General features: G+C 43.3%; 1 protein-coding gene and 1 long non-coding RNA gene across 6 annotated transcripts in view; one reads left to right on the forward strand and one right to left on the reverse strand.

Annotated features, from left to right (window-relative positions):
* hhatl (hedgehog acyltransferase like) overlaps positions 1–13,603 on the reverse strand; it is a 35,581-nt gene extending 21,978 nt beyond the window's left edge. Inside the window, exons 1-2 of one of the 5 annotated variants that reach the window (XM_062957740.1) lie at positions 13,585–13,603; positions 502–649 (exon numbers count right to left, since the gene is read on the reverse strand). In XM_062957740.1, coding sequence (XP_062813810.1) covers positions 502–607 — 106 coding nt within the window. In that variant the 5' untranslated portion in view covers positions 608–649; positions 13,585–13,603. Of the gene's footprint in view, positions 1–501; positions 650–1,529; positions 1,554–5,741; positions 6,069–8,078; positions 8,188–13,584 lie in introns of those variants that run through there. The other 4 variants (XM_062957739.1, XM_062957738.1, XM_062957742.1 and 1 more) reach the window with 4 other exon arrangements.
* LOC134292524 (uncharacterized) lies at positions 1,727–8,519 on the forward strand. The gene is made up of 2 exons (XR_009999766.1): positions 1,727–1,863; positions 8,177–8,519. It is a non-coding gene; the product is annotated as an uncharacterized LOC134292524 (long non-coding RNA).
* Positions 13,604–17,730: the final 4,127 nt, after the last annotated feature.

Genomic DNA, 17,730 nt, shown 5'->3' on the forward strand with positions numbered 1-17,730 from the left:
CTGGCCATGTTGTCCAAATGCCTGATCACCATCTCCCAAAAACAGTTGCTTTACTCTCAACTCAACGGAATGTTGGTGGACAGGAAAAGAGATGTAAAGATGGGCTTAACGCCAACCTTCAAATCTGTGGCATAGACACAGAGAGAGAGCTGGGAGGAGGTTAGCTGTTACCAACAGTGCTGTGGAATTTGAAGAGGCACGAATGGAGGGCAAAAGAAAGAAATGTGCTGAGAGGAAAAAGACATCTCAAGCAAACCCTTGTTGGGACCACCTTCCACCTGGAAATGTATGTCTTCGCTATGAAAGACTATGCAGATACAGAATAGATCTCTACAGTCACTTATGGACCCACCAACAAGACAATTAGACTTGGCCACCAGGGATTGCCTATACTAGTATAGGTCCATCAGATATCTCCAGAACTATCTTCATTTCACCTCTAGCCACTAGACCTACTCAAAGTACAGTTGTCCTCTACCTCAATGGAACTGGAGAAGTTACCTTGGGAGCTTTCGAAGATCTCCATCCCACTGTAAGCGATGGCACACGTCACGACCAAAAAGTAGAGCCCCAGCTCATAAGTAGGCAATGCCGTCTTAATGCCCATGTTGGAGGTTCAGTTCAAAGGTAATCCAGAACCGTGGAGAGACTTTAGAGAGAAAAACAAGAAATAAGAATTGTGTTAGTATTTTTATCACTGAAATTGTATTGGTCACATATGAATTTGAGTCATAATTCAAATTGTACACTCCATACAACCATGCCTCATTGTTGTCACACACACTTATGCACAAATAATATTGTTACAAGATTTTGGAGGCTTTCTCTGAACAGAACAATAAAACAAAACGGCAACTTTATTGGTCCAAATTAATAAAATGAATTTCAACAGGGAGAAATGTCAAGCACGATACTAAGGAAAAAATGAAATTCATGCATATGGGTGACAACTGGCTTGAAAAGGGTCCACATGAAAGGGATCTAAGAGTCTTAGTGGACCTCAAGCTGAACATACATGCAGTGTGATGTGGCAGCTAAAAAACTCTTGGCTGCATTAATATGAGTAATTCTAGGATGTGTTAATATGAGTATAGCTGCATCATGGAAGTTGTGGTTTTACTACATTGAAGCCATTTTTGTCAAAACACGTTGGCACCTCATTAAACTACATCACCCATAATTCCATAGCATTGAACCATGGATGTTTAAATGGTGTCAAACTGCATTAATTCTAGCGTCCAGATGCACCCCAAGAGAGCCTCCATTGGTTCTGCCACCTGGGAACTGCCACTGAGAAGGCTCTATCTCCCAGGTCTTCACCAACTGCTCCTATGATGATGGTAGGACAGAGAGAAAGCCCTCCCTTTAAGATCCTAAAACTCAACTTGGCTCATATAGGGATGATATATATTTCAAACAGACTAGACCCAAGTTTTGTGGGACCCTAAAGCTATAAGCAGGACTTTAGATTCTGCGAAGGACTCGAGTCACAACATTAAAAATTATCTGAAACATGTCCAGAACTACACCTTAATATTGCCCTTCTTCTCTATACTATTCTCTATTTGCCATCTAGTACATAATATCAGCTTCTATGTCTTTCACAGAAGACTAAAATGCAAAGACAACTAAAATGTTGACCATCTTAATATTGACAATAGGGAGCATTCTACCCACAATACAATAGAAACTCCAAGTATGGTGCATTGTTGGCTCACAGAGTCATAGAACTGTAGAGCTGAATGTTATCCCAAGGGTAATCTGATCTAACTGTTTCCTTATCTGTAGCATCCCAGAGAGACAAGCATCCAACGTATGCCTACAAATGCCCAATGAAGGAGGTCCTACCTACCACCTTCCAAGGTATTGCATTGTCCTACCAAACAGCTCTCGTTATCAAGAAGTTCTTGTTGTGTCCTCTGAACCTCTTTCCTTCTAATTTGAATCCATTTGTTCAGCTCCTATCATCCAGAGCAGCACCAAATAAGTTCAGTCTATATTGTACATGGTGATACTTCAGATATTTTCCAAATGATTGTTCTATCACCTCTTAGGGTGCATCTACACTTTAGAATTAATACAGTTAAACACCACTTCGACTGCTATGTCTCATTGCTATGGAATCCTGGGAGTTGTAGCATTACAAAGTCTTTAACCTTATCTGCCAAAGAGTCCTGGTGCCTCACCAAACTACAACTCCAATGGTTCCATAGCATTGAGACATGACAGCTAAAGCGGTGTCATCTGTGAAATGTTGGAAGATATGCAAAGAATTCGGCCAAGCCTTGATCCAAAAGACACCAGCTCACCTGTTCTGTCATTTCCACCAACTCTGTACAAAATGCCTTGTTCATCAGCTTGCAGAAACTATGGGGACAGTTATACAGAGGCAGTTTTTGTGATCTTTGCCTCTAACCAAAAGGAGAATATATTTTGCCTACAATAACATGTATCGCTCTTATCAGCCACGGACTCTTGACTATCAGCTGCCTGCAGAGGAACACATTTCCACAATGCTAACACAGTCTGGAGCCCAAACACCACATAGACACTGATAGCAACTGAAGACACAACTAAATGGATGCTACATATTTAAATTTCTGCTTAAAAAACCTCTAAATATCCTAAATATCCTGTCTTATCATGGAAACTATAGTAGGATCAGGTCTGGTTAATACTTGGAAAGAATACAGGCACCTTCTGCTTTTCAATGACTCATTTTTGGACCTTCTACTGTTTTGACAGATCTAAGTTATAGCTATGCAATTTCATCCTCTTAATTTTTTTTACCATTGCTGGGGTTTATTTTGGCACACTATTTGTCTTTTCTGTCCATTGACTCGGAACCATCAAGCTAGAATAACCTGGATTCTGCTTTTCAGCCACTTTCACTTTCTGACAGTGGTCCAATCTGGAGCAATTGGAGGCAGGGCACTGATTGATAAAGCCTTTATTTGATAACGTTAGGTTAAGGTAAATGTTTCCCCTTGACATTAAGTCTACTTGTGTTCATCATTTCTATGCCAAAGAGCCGGCGTTGTCCGTAGACACCTCCAAGGTCATGTGGCCACGGGCATGACTGCATGGAGAACCGTTACCTTGCTGCTGGAGCGGTACCTATTCATCTACTCACATTTGCATGTTTTCGAACTGCTAGACTGGCAGAAGCTGGGGCTAACAGCAGGAGCCCACCCCGTACCCCGAATTCGAACCACCAACCTTTCAGTCAGCAAGTTCAACAGCTCAGTGGTTTAACCCGCTGCACCATCGGAGGTTCCTTGGTAGTGTTAAGTGACTTCTAACCCATTTAAATGCCCTAATAGCACCAGATACTATCTGAACATGGAAGTTTAATCACTTCTTCGAAGCTAAACCACAAGTTCTGGACACTAAAGGTTGCAAAATACCTTCTGTGGGGCCTGGGTACAAAAACAAAATGTCCCCTGGGGCCAAAATATAGCCTGCAAATTACAATTTGCCTGTCCATTCTGTAGTATTTCTACCTGCCTGGTATGATAGCCTCAAATCATATTGATTACAACAAAATGTAGACAAGCCTTTTTCCCACTGAAATTAAAGCGTCATGGTTTAATCTTTGGCTGAATTGTACAATCAACCCTTTGTATCCACAGATTCTTAATCCAGGGACTCAACCATCCAAGGCTTGAAAATATTCCAGGAAGCAAACCTTGATTTGGCTCTTATACATAAAGGATGCCATTTCCTACACTATTGTCTATAGTGGGACTTGAGCATCCATTGAGGTCTTGGAATTAAGCCCTAGTGCAGTGATTCCCAAAGTGGTGCTACCGCCCCCTGGTGGGCGCTGCAGCAATCCAGGGGGGCGGTGATGGTCACAGGTGAATTTTGGGGCGGGGCCAGGGGAGGGGCGGGGCCTCTTCCCAAGTGCCAGAAACAGGGCTGAGCTCCTGAGGCGCCTGTTAGGCGCGAGGGCGGAGTTAGAGAAGTGGGCGTGGCTTCTTCCCAAGAGCCCAAGATAGGGCTGAGAATCTATATCTCTCCTGAGGCACTTGTTGGGACACAGAGGGTGGAGCTAGGGAAAGGGGCGGGGCCTCCTTCCAAGAGCCCGAGACAGGGCTGAGCCTCTATATCTCTCCTGAGAGGCCTTTTAGTACTCTTCCCAAGAGCGCGAGACAGGGCTGAGCTCCTATATCTCTCCTGAGAGGCCTTTTAGTACTCTTCCCAAGAGCACGAGACAGGGCTGAGCTCCTATCTCTCTCCTGAGAGGCCTTTTAGTACTCTTCCCAAGAGCGCGAGACAGGGCTGAGCCTCTGTAGACCCTCCTCTGAGGCGCTTGTTAGAACACGGGGGCGGGGTAAAGAGGTGCAGCCCCATCAGGCACTTCGGAAGAGGCCCCGCCCTCTCCTCTAGCCCCGCCCCCTGTGTCCTGGCAGGCGCTGCAGGACAGGGATAGAAGCTCAGCCCTGCTTCAGTGCTCATAACTGCACCCATCCCAATCCTGGCCGCCCATTTGTGGCCCAGCCCACCTCCCCTCGGAGCCCTGCATCTTGGACTAGGAGAGAGGCTCAGCCCCGCCCTCTTGAGCAGGAGCCACACCCACCCATCTAAGCCACACACCCCTTTTCCAGGGGGAGCTAAGTAATATTTTTTCTGGAAAGGCGGCGGCAGGCCAAATAAGTTTGGGAATCACTGCCCTAGTGGATACCGAGGGACACCATACTGCACTGTTATAGCACATATTCTGTATCCACAAGTTCAACTTTCCATAGCTGGAAAATACATATATATTAAAAACAAATTTTGATTTTGTCATTTTATATAAGGGACTTGAGTATCCACAGAATAACCATCAATCGGGGTCTGGAATCACTCCCAATGGATACCAAGGACGCGCTGTATCCCAGTTCTTTATAACTAAGCCAACCTTTTTTTTGTAGGTCAGCCTTTGTAGCCAAAATGTTGTGGAACACAAGACTGAAAGTAGTTGGTCATCAGGAATAATTACCTTTTGAGTTAATTCCTGCCTGGCTGCCAAGAACCCTTTTGGCCCCAGACAAGTGGTGCTTTTGACAGCTGTCAGGCAAACTCCTCCTCTGCTCTATGTTTACGGTTCTGAGCATTTTGAACGGATAGATGCTTCATTATCGATTTGTGGTGAGGGAGAGCGAGAGTTAATGGTCCAGGAGAGGACTGAAATAGCAGGAAGGCAGGCCTTGCTGAAGAGAGGCAGGAGCAGAGCGAGGGAGGGAGGAAAGTCTCGGGTCCCTTCCAATTTTAGCTTTGCAACTGTTCCCTCCGCAGCCTGCAATGTGATAGCGCAGGAGGGAGATCCTTTTTCCTGGGACAGAGCTGCTCACATCCAAGATGCCCTGAACAGGCTGAGAGCCGCAGTGGAAGTTCTTACGTGACCCTTTCAAGCAAGCTTCTTTCCCTGATCTCTGGGGATTTTTTTGGGGGGGGTGCAACGCACCTGCGCATGATGTACCGGAGTTGCGCTACTTCTGAACTGAGGACGAAATGCTGTATACACAGGGAGGCAGAGAAGCCTCACAGAGAAAAGCAAGGCATGCATTCATTTATGTCCCTTGTAGACTCAAAAGCAAAAAAGTTTTTAACCCTTCGTGTCCCCATAAAGCTGCCTCTTCCCAGCAAAAGCAATGACACCAGAGGCACTTCAATCATGCACTGGGACAATTTTGGCCCTGGTTGCTCTCGTGCCACACATCCCATCCTGATACCATGCTTTCCCTTTCACTGACCTTGAGATATAGTTTGCAGATTGTCGGAACCACAGTCACAGCCCCAAGCAATGAGGGGTAGGAAGTCCAAATCACCTCAAGGCGATCTCGCCCAGTAGAATCCAAAGTTCATAAAGGCATGAAGAAAAAGGTAACTTCTCCTCCGGTGAAGGCACCTGCTCCAGTGGTGGTTATATATCTATATATCTATCTATATCTATATCTATATCTGTATAGCAATGCTTGGCTTGTGGATTTCCCTGTCCTCGGTAGGTCCCCGGTGTGAGTTTAGCCCAGAATGGATGGGGGACGACTGCAGATATTTTTTTAAAATTTTGGAGCAGCACTGCAGAGAGAGGGCTGGCCCAGGAGCTGCCTGTCAAAAGGATTGCTGAGGACGGGCCAAAGGAACAGTTGCAGGAACAGCAGCCAAAGTTAATTCAGGGCAATGAGAGAGAAAGAGACGGGTGGAAGGACTGGGGAATTAGCTGCTCCGGGGCGCTTGGCCGGCGACACACAACCCAGAGATCAGTTCACCATTCCATTAGTGCTTTGGGGTCAGCAATATTGAATTGCTCCCCAGGAGCTGTTTTCTAAAGAGCTGCCACTGCTGCTCAAAAGTGGGAGAGTTCCTCTAAAGTAGGCATGGGCAAACTTGGGCCGGTAGGCTGTTAGGAATTGTGGGAGTTGCAGTCCAAAACACCTGGAGGGCCCAAGTTTGCCCACAACTTCTCTAGAATAATAAATCAGAGTCAATGGGCATTGAGGACATTATCACACGAGACTCTAGAATAGATCTGGCATTGCAAACGCGCCTAGCGTTTGAATTGCCGCACGATACAATAGCCTTCCTTCTTATCGCAGTCATCCATTCCCAAAGTGGTTGAAGAAACTTGCAAGCACTCTTAGCTGATACAACTCTGGGACTTTCTCCTCCCAAGTCCCACATTGCCCACTCGCCCGTGCCACCCCTTTGTAATTCCTGAAAGAATTGCACAACTCTGAAAGGCCTTGCAATTAAATACTTAAGCAAAATCACTTTCCCTTTAATTAATAACAAAGGAAAGATGTGTTTTGCAATCACTAGCTTTTCCCTTTTTGTGTGTTATGCAAAGGACAGGGCTGCTTCTCATTGCCAAACCTGCCCTGGCTGGTGGTTGCCAAAACCTGGCCGGTTTACAAAATTGATAATGTTGATTAATTTTTTTAAAAACGAATTTTGCATTTGCAATTACTAGTCTTTCCCTGGTTTGTGTATTCTGGAAGGGAAATTTTTACTTCTAATTGCCAAACCAGTTCATTCTGGAGTTTTCAGCAATTCGCTAGTGAGAGGAGAAGTGGAAGTGAGAGAAGATCTTTACTAGAGCTTTTAATATATGTTAATTTTATCAATATTTGTATTTATGTATTTTTATCCTTTACAATTTTATCTTGTAAATCGCCTAGAGCATCTTGGATGGAGGGCGATTAATAAGTAATTAAATGATGATGATGATGATGATGATGAAGTAGAGTGTGGTCCTTTCAGTAGGTTCAGGCAAAAGCAAGCTCCAGCAGTGACTTCTATCTTTCACTGTTCTGTGTCCATCCTCAACAATACCTTTTGCTATCCATGCCTGGCCATATGTGCTTCAATATTAGAATATGCAGAATGACCAGTCTTAACACCAGAGGAAAGGAATGTCAAGTTCAGGGTTGTTGTATATTTTCCGGGCTGTATGGCCATGTTCCAGAAGTATTCTCTCCTGACAGTTTGCCCACATCTATGGTAGGCATCCCCAGAGGTTGTGACAAACAAACCATACCTAACAACCTCTGAGGATGCCTGCCATAGATGTGGGCGAAACGTCAGGAGAGAATGCGTCTGGAACATGGCCATACAGCCAGGAAAACAGAAAATAACCCTGTGATTTCAGCCATGAAAGCCTCCGACAACACAATGTTAAGATCTCTAAGTCCAAGGTTTTCATGTCTGGGATCATAGGGTTGTTATATGTTTTCCGGGCTGTATGGCCATGTTCCAGAAGTATTCTCTCCTAATACTTCTGGAACATGGCCATACAGCCTGGAAAACATACAACAACCCTCCAATTGGACTGTCAGAGCTTCTCCTGTTCTGATCTCCAGTCAAGGATATGACACCTTCAATCTGAGATGGTTGGGTTGGACCAATCCATTGCACCATCACTGTGGAATGGCCTTCCTCAACTTGATGCTTCCCTTCATGTCTTGGACTAAAGGTTCAATCCTTCCTACTACCAAGGCCACTGCTTGGACTTATGGGGGTTTTAGTCCAGGTTGGATGGAGGCTACCATGTTGAGTAGTCACTATGGTTTGCTGAATTCATAAGCACTTACCCTGAGTTATCTGCTCCTCTCAACCTGTCTTGGTAATTTGAGAATCTTCTCTTGGACAGAGACCATGATGAAGCCCTAAACTCCATCTTATCCACCAGGTTACCTTCTGTCTCTCATCTCCTGGGAACTATCTGGTCTATGGTTCTGCCGCACAACCAGAACAAAGCTTGGGGGATAGAATAGGAACCTGCACAAAGACTCATTTCTTGGGAGAGAAGAATTTCTGGCTCAACTGCCTGTGTCTCCTGCCAACCCGAGGCTGACGAAGATGCTAATCCGGTGGTGCTTGAACAAAACCTACAAAATTAAAATAGCCTCATTTAAAGGGAATGCATCTGATGACTTTGATTTGCTTAAAAAGTAAATATTTTTCCTCCCCTGTAAAGCGACAACATACAAGAAGGCCACAAATTTTAAGGCAATAAAATAGGTATTTCTCAACTCTTGCTAGTTCTCTGCTGGTTCTCAGTGTAATGTTTCTTCTGGTGATTCTGTGTCAACAACTTCATTTGTTTGAGCTTCCGGTGCCTCCGGAAATTCAGATTCCAGTTTTGCCAGTTTCGTCCATTTGTCGCATAGTTTGTCAAGAACCAGAAAAGTTGTGTGAAGGTCCAGCAGTCTTGACAATGGCTCCAGGACAATTGCAACATGACTCTGTAAAGTGTTGTATTAGGGACATTTAAATCTAGATTGAACGGATAAGCATTTCAATGCAAAGGCAGGTTGCTTACCTGCAACTGTGCTTCTTCAAGGGGTCTTCTTTGAATTCACACCAATAGGATTACAGTTCCACATAGCATAAAAGGAGGCAGGTACGACCATTGCCTCAGTTCCAGAGAACTTGGCTAAGCTGTTTGAATAAATGAATTCATGTACTTGTCACTGTAAAAATAGTCAATTACAGACTGTAAATGAAAGTACACAATAGAGCAAGTGACTGCCTGTGAAAAAAGTCAATAATACAGAAAGGTTTTTGTCTTTATTGTCTTACAACCATAAGAACCAATGGTTCAACAGTGCCAGGAAGTGTTCATTACTTGACCAACAGCTTGAAGAAGCACAAAGGCTTTCCTGGGTGTTTATAATGCCAGGTGATTGCTGCAATGTAGCATTTTAAGGAGGAAAGTGAAAGGTCTGTCTCAGGTGAGCTAGGAAATCAAGGGCTTCCAAAGTCAGTGCCAACAGATGCAGTAATCTCATGGTGTGATTCAGAAAGACCACGAAGAAGAAAAATCTGGGATGGTATGTTGTCAGAACCTTTTGCATGCAAGTTTGGTAGATCCATATACTTTATGAGTTACAGTCAATATATTACTGCATTTCTTCACAGTATTACTATAGAATACAAAGTCATAGCCATAATAGTCTGGAGTTAGTCTGGAGATCTTGTAGCACCCTAGAGACTAACTGGGAGAACAAAGTTGGCAGCATAAGATTTTGTCAGCCAAGGCCACGTCTACTCCTACCTAGCAAATTCACAATAAAGGGTTGCAGAACTAATTCAGTGTTGTTCAGTGGCATACCCTTTGGCAATCTACACAGCTGATCAAGGTAAAAGCACATTGAGGATGCCAATGCTGTATTGCCACAAGGAGCCAGCTCCCTTTCACTTCACATTTCTAGCAGAAATTGACCATAAAGTCATGTCGGAGGATGTAGAGATTCTTTGAGAGAATACTTTTCGAACCATCTCTAAGTCCTCCAGCATGATTCCTTGCTCAGCTTCAGACAAAGGTCTCTAAAAAATAATTTCATGCAGTACTGTGTCCCCAAACCCCAGTTAATATGGATGTCCCTGTTCCCCGTGGTTTTATTCTTATCCTTTTCTCACCCCAAGTTTTAACTAAGTGTCTCATGCGGCCCGCCCTGTTATATTGTTTTTTTTATTTTGTGTTGCACTGTACATGATTATTTATTGTATTGTTTAATAGGGTTGTCCAAATATTCGTTATGTTTCTCGAATGTTTCTCGAATCATGCACTGTACATGATTATTTATTGTATTGTTTAATAGGGTTGTCCAAATATTCGTTATGTTTCTCGTTTCGTAATTATTTTGGATTGTTCTCGTTTTTTGAAATGTTTTCCCTGGGCGCAACTGGCAATGTAATTCAAACCATCGTTGGCCCATTCTCTAATTGTTTCTTAAAATTTTCGTTAAAAAATTTTCCTTCCAAAAATTTTTTTAAATATTTTTTAAAAAAATTTTTTTAATTTTTTTTTGTTTCTGCAACCTAACATGAATGGGAGCCTAGCACAGCCTAAAAGGCTACCGCTCCCTGGCCAATCAGAGACTTCCATGATGGCTGAAAAAGGTGGGGGCTAGCATCCTCCGCGTCCACGTGGAGGATCTCTATATAAATCCCCTCCCCAACTGAGCCAAGCCATTCTGGGTTGGGATACCGAGGAGAGAGGGTGTTTTGCGCGTGCTGGGAAGCTGCTTGCTTGCTTGGGGGAGAGAGGGCTAAGTGACTGGGGGTAGAGTGTTTCTGTCGTTGCTGGTTCGATATTGTGTTTTTTGGGGGGGAAATTGGCTGTGGCTGTGGCTGGCTTTAGGAAACCTTTTTTTTTTCCAAAGGACATCTGCGTCCCTGCTAGTGCTGAGCTTGGGGTGCTTTCCATCTACTCCTGAGGGAGACCTTTTGCCTTTCTGTTTTCTTTTTTTGGAATTTAGCAATCACCACATCAGCCCTTCTTTGCAATCCTGAAAGGGGGGGGGACTTGAAAATAATAGTTTACAAAGGACGTCTGCGTTCCTGCAAGTGCATTGCTTCCCTCCTGCTCCATTTGTAATCCCAAGCCCCCGGGCTGAGTGTTATTGCAGCAATCACAAAGACACACGTTGTTTTCAAACCTAAAGGGTACATTGGAAGAAATAGTTTCCAAAGGACGTGGGGCATCCGCCAAGGCATTGCTTCCCTCACGCTCCATTTCTATTCCCAAGCCTTGGGCTGAGTTTTATTTCTGCAATCACAAAGTCAGACATTGATTTGATTCAATAGAGGGTCCACAGCAATTTATAGTTTCCAAAGGACGTGGGCACTCCTGCCAAGGCGTTGTTTGGCGTGTGCTGCATTTCTAATCCAAAGTCCTCAGCCAAAGTTTCATTTTTGCAATCACAAGATCAGCCAGTGGCACCGTTGATCAAAAGATTCAAAGGTAATTTATAGTTTCCAAAGGACAGTGGCACTCCTGCCAAGGCATTGCTTGGCGTGTGCTGCATTTCTAATCCAAAGTCTACATAAGTAGAAGAGGGACTTTTACAGTGATAAGAACCCAATTGAACAGGAAATAAGACTTTCAAACCAGGAACAGGTTTCTTCAAATATTGAAAAATAGTGTATTATAAAAAGTTATGAAAATTCACCAAAAATCATAGGAGACAGGAAACCTTCTGCAATTTGTTGAGCAAAGAGTGTGGATTGTGTTCTCCCACTGTACCAAATTTGATGAGAATAGCTCAAGAAATGAGGATGGGAGACCCCCAGAAAAGTCCCCCCCGGTTTCCTGTTTTTTGGCAATTGCGCATGCGCGTCCGCCATTTTAGAAACATTTTAGAAACATTACAAATTTTTGGAAATATCTGAAAATGTTGGGTGAAAAATTAAGAAATAATTTCTATATCGAAGTACCCCCTACTTTAGAAACGAGAATTGAAACATTTTTTCCATCGATCGGACAAGCCTATTGTTTAATTGTATTATGATATGTTGTTTTTATATTTTGCTATATTGTACTGTTCTGGGCATGGCATGTGTGTTCACCAGTTCTTGTACATTGTGCTATGGTGGTATGAAGCATAAGATGGCAAATCACTAACAGCAAAATTCAATTGGCAGGTATTGATGCTACACTGTGACAAGTCCCCTAGAGTTCCATTTTGCGAAAATTGTGGAATGAAAATTAAATAAATTGTATAAATTGTATTAATGATACTCATAGAACCAATCCCTTACTGGAATATGCAACCATGTTCGAATATGCAATCATGCTCTGGGCTATTCTTTAATATTTACCCTCATTTTCCAGCCTAGGATGGAAATGTTGTAATGGGATGCAGATAGGGACATTACTTCCAGTAAATACTCTTTCCCCTGAAATGAAAAGTTTACATATATTCCATAATGTCTGGAACTAGAGTAACTTCAGTTGAGCAAGAGGGAATCAAAGGTAGCAAAGGAATGGGAATACAGCAAATAAAAATGTGAATTATTATTGTGTTGTCGAAGGCTTTCATGGCCGGGATCACAGGGTTGTTGTATGTCTTTCGGGCTGTGTGGCCCGAAAGAATATTTCTGGGACATGGCCACACAGCCCGAAAGACATACAACAACCCTGAATTATTATTTTCAAATATCTCACTTCATGCATTGATGGAAACATTTCATGCGGGGGGGGGGGGGGGGGGTCTAATTTGAATGGTCATCTCACCTTCCCACCACACTCTTGGATTGGACCTCTTAAAATGTCCAAATTCTATTCCCAAAAAAACCAAAACCAAAACAGCAAGTGTTAAATGAGAATAAATTAGGCCAATTTCTTTATAAGTGATCTAATAAACATTACGCACTCCCAGAGCACTATCTCCCCCCCCCCCCCTTTCAAATTGAACTGATCTCAATCACATTTTAGCATTCATAAGGCTGAAGACTAAATGCTGGCAGGGAAACAGAATGAAAAAATAAACCCCAAATGCCTGCATAATGGATGCTCTGTTCCGCTCTTGTCAGTATCATCCTGCTGAGTCAGGGCACAATCGCTTGTGCACTTAAAGGAGAAGTAATTAAGATCTCCCTTTCAGTGCTCAAGAGATGCACTTAACTCTCTCACGCATCCCTTGTACACAAGAACTTTAGGGAAGGATACAAGCCATGGGATCGTGGGAGTTATAGTTCGACAAGACCTTCTCTGGAAAAGAGTAGACAAACTGGAAACCCCAAGATTCCTTAGCATTGAGCCATGTATTTATAACAGTCCTTCAGCTCGACATTTTCCATAGAATTGTGCCAGAGGACCTACAAATGCCTTGAGAAGCCTTCTCTCCAGAAACATCTGGGTCCTCAACCATGACTCTATTGTCAACTTCCTATAGAAACATACTAACCAAAGGCATAGATAATCAAATCCACAAAAAGTTAATCTGGAGGACTGATTGTATATCCTACTATATCTCTGCTTTAGTGGGAGATTTCTAGACATTCCCTCCACAATTTGGTAAGTGAAACATGGGCCACCAGAGTTTGATAAACTTCTTAGTTTTAGAGCCAGCCAAAAATTGAGGAAGGGGATCACTTCATTGACTCAAAATATATAGCTGAGTATATTTTGTCACAGTACAATCAGCACATGTGGACCTCTAGATGCTGACAAACTGCAGCTCCCATCAGCCCTAGCCCACATTGTCAATGATGGGTGATGGGAGTTGCATTTTGTCAACATATTCCCCATCCCTGGCCAAGTAGGTCACCAACCATGAACATCAAGGTTCTCCAAACTCCCAAACTTACCTTGAATCTCCAAGACAGGTCCTTTTTCTTGGAGTGATTCATTCCATCTTCCTCCTCCAATCTTCTATGGCTCTGTCACAGCTAAAGCCTTCCAAAGCTATCTGCCTGATCTATGGCTGAGTTCAGGTGAATTTCCAGTGTTGACTCTGTTTTCAATCCAACTCGTAGCTTCAAGTTCTTCCATCACCCATTTGGGAGAAGATCACTCAGCTGGAAGTTTTCCTAGATATCCAGGGCAGAGCAGGTTAATACATTCTTTCTACCACCAGAAATTTGGGATCAGGTTGTCTTTGCAGGTATGTTACATAGCAGGCCGCTCTTGGAACAAAAGCTGCACTCAGGCAAGCCATGAGAAAGCTGGTGGGAAACAGGAAGAACAGTACTGTAATCCAACCAATGTGAGGTTTCTGCAGCCAAGAACTACAATGAAGGGCATTGTGGAGAGACATCTGGAAGATAATACAAATGCAAAGGAGAGTCAAGAATGAGAATGATCCTCCATCAAATTGGGCCTTTGTCTCAATAGAAAAAACTCTTATTGTGGTTTCAAAAGCAGCGGGGGATCACTATCCAATTGAAATCCTGGCTTTGGAAGGATCAAAGCTATCAAAGAAACCAATTCCAAGACTGAAACTCAGACCCAGAACATGATGAATGATGTGGGAGACAAGTCCAGATTTGGCTTTTGGCAGAAGGTACCATCATCCCAACTTGATGCACACTTTTGCGACGCTAACCACCTCCCCAAACCTAGCCTGCTGTTCTATCAGATGAGAAGACACTGTTCCTATCAAACAAGCTTCATTGGTTAGTTTAGTCGGCCTCTGTATGTGGAATAAGAAGCCAGGGATCATGGTTTCTCACCTCCAGAGACCTTGCAATCCTATCTAATCCCATCTAATCTACTTGTTTATTTACCTGAGGACTAAGTCATAAGAGCTAACTATAAGAGATGTGTAGAGCATCTTAGCATTTGGCATAGAACTTGGAAATGCTTTTCCCCTTCTTTTCCAAGCTTTGAGGTTTTTTATATTGCAACTTTAAGAAAGGGAGTACAATCAAGACTGTGGTAGGTGAGGAGGGGTTTTGGACCATTTCCCTAATCATACCTGGTTTGCCATAACTCACTCCTCTTCTCTGGACTCATAACAGCTTCATGGAAAGTGTGACATTCATTGTGGTGGCTGAATTGAAGGGTTGGTCTCATATTCAACTGTCATGGCTCAATGGTACGGGATTCTGGGAGCTGTAGTTTTACAAGGACTTGAGTCTTATCTGCCAAAGAATGCTGTTGTCGCACCAGTCTACAACACCAGCCATTCCATAACGTTGAACCATGGCAGTTAAAGTGGTGTCAACCTGCATGTAGATGCACCCTACAAAGGACCTAGATCACATTCTCATGTGCAAAGATACACCATGAAATACCAACGTCAGAATCAGCCATGGGTATGGTTGTAACAGTTGGACAGATGAAAAGAGCTGGCAAGAAAAGAGTCAACTCATTTGAAATGTGGCGATGAAGGAGAGTTCTACCATGGACCACCATAAAGAAAAACAAATAGGTCCGAGAGCGAATCAAGCTTAGAAGCCATGATGACCAAATATAATGACTTGCTGTGACTCAATTGAAAAGATGACAAGGTATGGTAAACTGGAAGATCTGAGCAGGTCAATGGATGCCAAGGTCTCTCATTTAGTGTTGCCATTTGTCAAAGTCAGCTTGAGAGCAGATTACAGTCAACTTAAGCAACGAAATGAGACCTAAATAACGATATAATAAAGAGGGCATTTTATTTCTGCCTATGCCATCCTTGTTAAAATAGTTATAAATAGGTGCTCAGGGAGCACACCCACTGGGCACAGGGTTGCAGTTGCGGCTGATTTTAGCCCTCCTTTGCAAGGGCAGCATTCTTTCCTTCCGAGAGCATAAACTGGACTGGAGTCTCATTTCAAAGGCTTCAAGCGCTGGGCAGTCGCAGGCACGTGTTTCTAGTAGCGGGCAAAGAAATTGGCCTTCTGTGCCCCTCCTGCCACCCCACTTGTGCCATGACGCCTTCAGGCATTTTAAAGATGAAAATAGATACAGGATTCACGATGGGTATGTCGCCCTTGCTGGGTCCAATATTTCACATGCCCTCCCATTCTAATTATGCTCCACTTGCATTTTCCACAGCCTTCACCTGAATATTGTGCTTTTTAACGTCCACTTATGTCCTGCTTCAGCCTCAAAATAGAAACCATGCAATGTACTTAAACAGACACCCACACCATTAATGATCATTTACGACAATAATGAAAAGGTCCTCCTCTTTGGATATTGTATTCCATTCTTAGGCACAGAAGCTGTTTTATTCTGTGGCAGACCATTGGCTCATTACGTACTGGGCTCCATTGGGTTTCCATAGCCAAGCGTTCAAGCTCCTGTTTCCAAAGCCAAGTTATTCAAAATCCAAGGATCGCAGGGACAGGAAGTGAGGTGAAATCTTCTGAACAGGCAGCAAAACAAACACCACAGGGCTGTTGTTCACCCTTCTCTATGCTATTCATATATCTAACTATCTGGTGTTACACTTAAATGTACCTGTTCTAACTTAAAACAAATTCAACTTAAGAAAAAGCTTACAGAATCTACCTGGTTCGTAACTTGAGGACCTTCTGTAATTTCAATCCTTTGGTTCATCTTTTAGCCTCTGGGCAGCAGAAAACAAGCTTGCTATACCTTCAGCATGTTTAGATATGGCTGGGTATTTAGCTCCCTATTGTATCCATCTGAAGAACGAAAAATATATTGAAGGTGGGTAACTGCCTTGCCCCTTAGTCTAACATTGCCAGCTCTGACTTGCAAAGCTTGTAATTTGAACCCATTGGTCTGTATCCTTGTCTCTGGAGCAACAAAGAACAAGCTTGCTCACCATTCCAAGTGATATCTCAAGATGGTTCACCTGTTGTTTCTACTTCTCTTTCACCAGCCCATATCCTTGGGAGAAGTGTGATGTCCATGTGCTATCATCATCCCTCTGTAGCCATAGATTCTGTATTTCCAGATTCAACCTCCCACAGCCTGGAAATATTTTGGTTTTTAAAAAAAATCCAAAAAAAGCAGACCTTGATTTTAACTATTTTATATAAGGGATGCAATTTCACTACATCATTCTGTATATATAATGGGACTTGAGCATCCAGGACTTTGGTACCCTGGGACCAAACCCCAGCAGACACCAATGATCAACTGTACAATAAGATCAATGGGGTCCCTTAGGAGTGGAAAGGCTGCCACAGCAAAAGTGAGAAAAGGATGAGAGAAACCCGATCTCCTTCTTGGCCCTGTCATGGCCTAATTTAGAGCCTTCCCTGCCACAGCTGATGAGCTTTTCCATCTGGCTCTCCTTCTCAAGGAGCTGCTCTCATAGAGGCTTAAGGGACAAAAAAATGCCCCTGGGATTCTGATATCACACCCTATAGACATTTGCAGCTACATACAGCCAGGATGCAGAGAGTAGTTGATAATTTCCTACTCTTGGCTGACAAAAGTCCTTTCCAAATGCCAGGATTCTTTACTAAGAAATTTTAGATGGTACAAATAATTAAATTGTTCAATTTTTCTGTGCATTTGTGGACCACACTTTCTGCTAAACCCACATAAGATTTGCCCATGTATAGTGGTTGAAGAGAAGCCCTCGATGGTGCAGTAGATTAAACTACTGAGCTACTGAACTTGCTGATCGAAAGGTCAGTGGTTCAAATCCGGGGAGTGGGGTGAGCTCCTGCTGTTAGCCGCAGCTTCTGCCAACCTAGCAGTTCAAAAACATGCAAATGTGAGTAGATCAATGTACCGCTTCAGTGGGAAGGTAACAGCACCCATGTAGTCATGCCGGCCACATAACCTTGGAGGCGTCAATGGACAACGCCGGCTTTTTCGCTTAAAAATGGAGATGAGCACCAACCCCCAGAGTCAAACATGACTAGACTTAATGTCAGGGGAAAACCTTTTCCTAGTAGTTGAGGTGTTCAACTATGACTCTAAGAACCAGGATTCAAATAAAAGGGCCTGGCACATAACCCCCTTACTCTGAATTTGGGAAAACAACTGTAGCTCAACACTTCAGAGGGGAAAATGCTATATAACTGCATATGTAGCCTTCT

The sequence above is a fragment of the Anolis carolinensis genome, chromosome 6, assembly GCF_035594765.1.
Source record: "Anolis carolinensis isolate JA03-04 chromosome 6, rAnoCar3.1.pri, whole genome shotgun sequence".
Taxonomy (NCBI): Eukaryota; Metazoa; Chordata; class Lepidosauria; order Squamata; family Dactyloidae; genus Anolis; species Anolis carolinensis.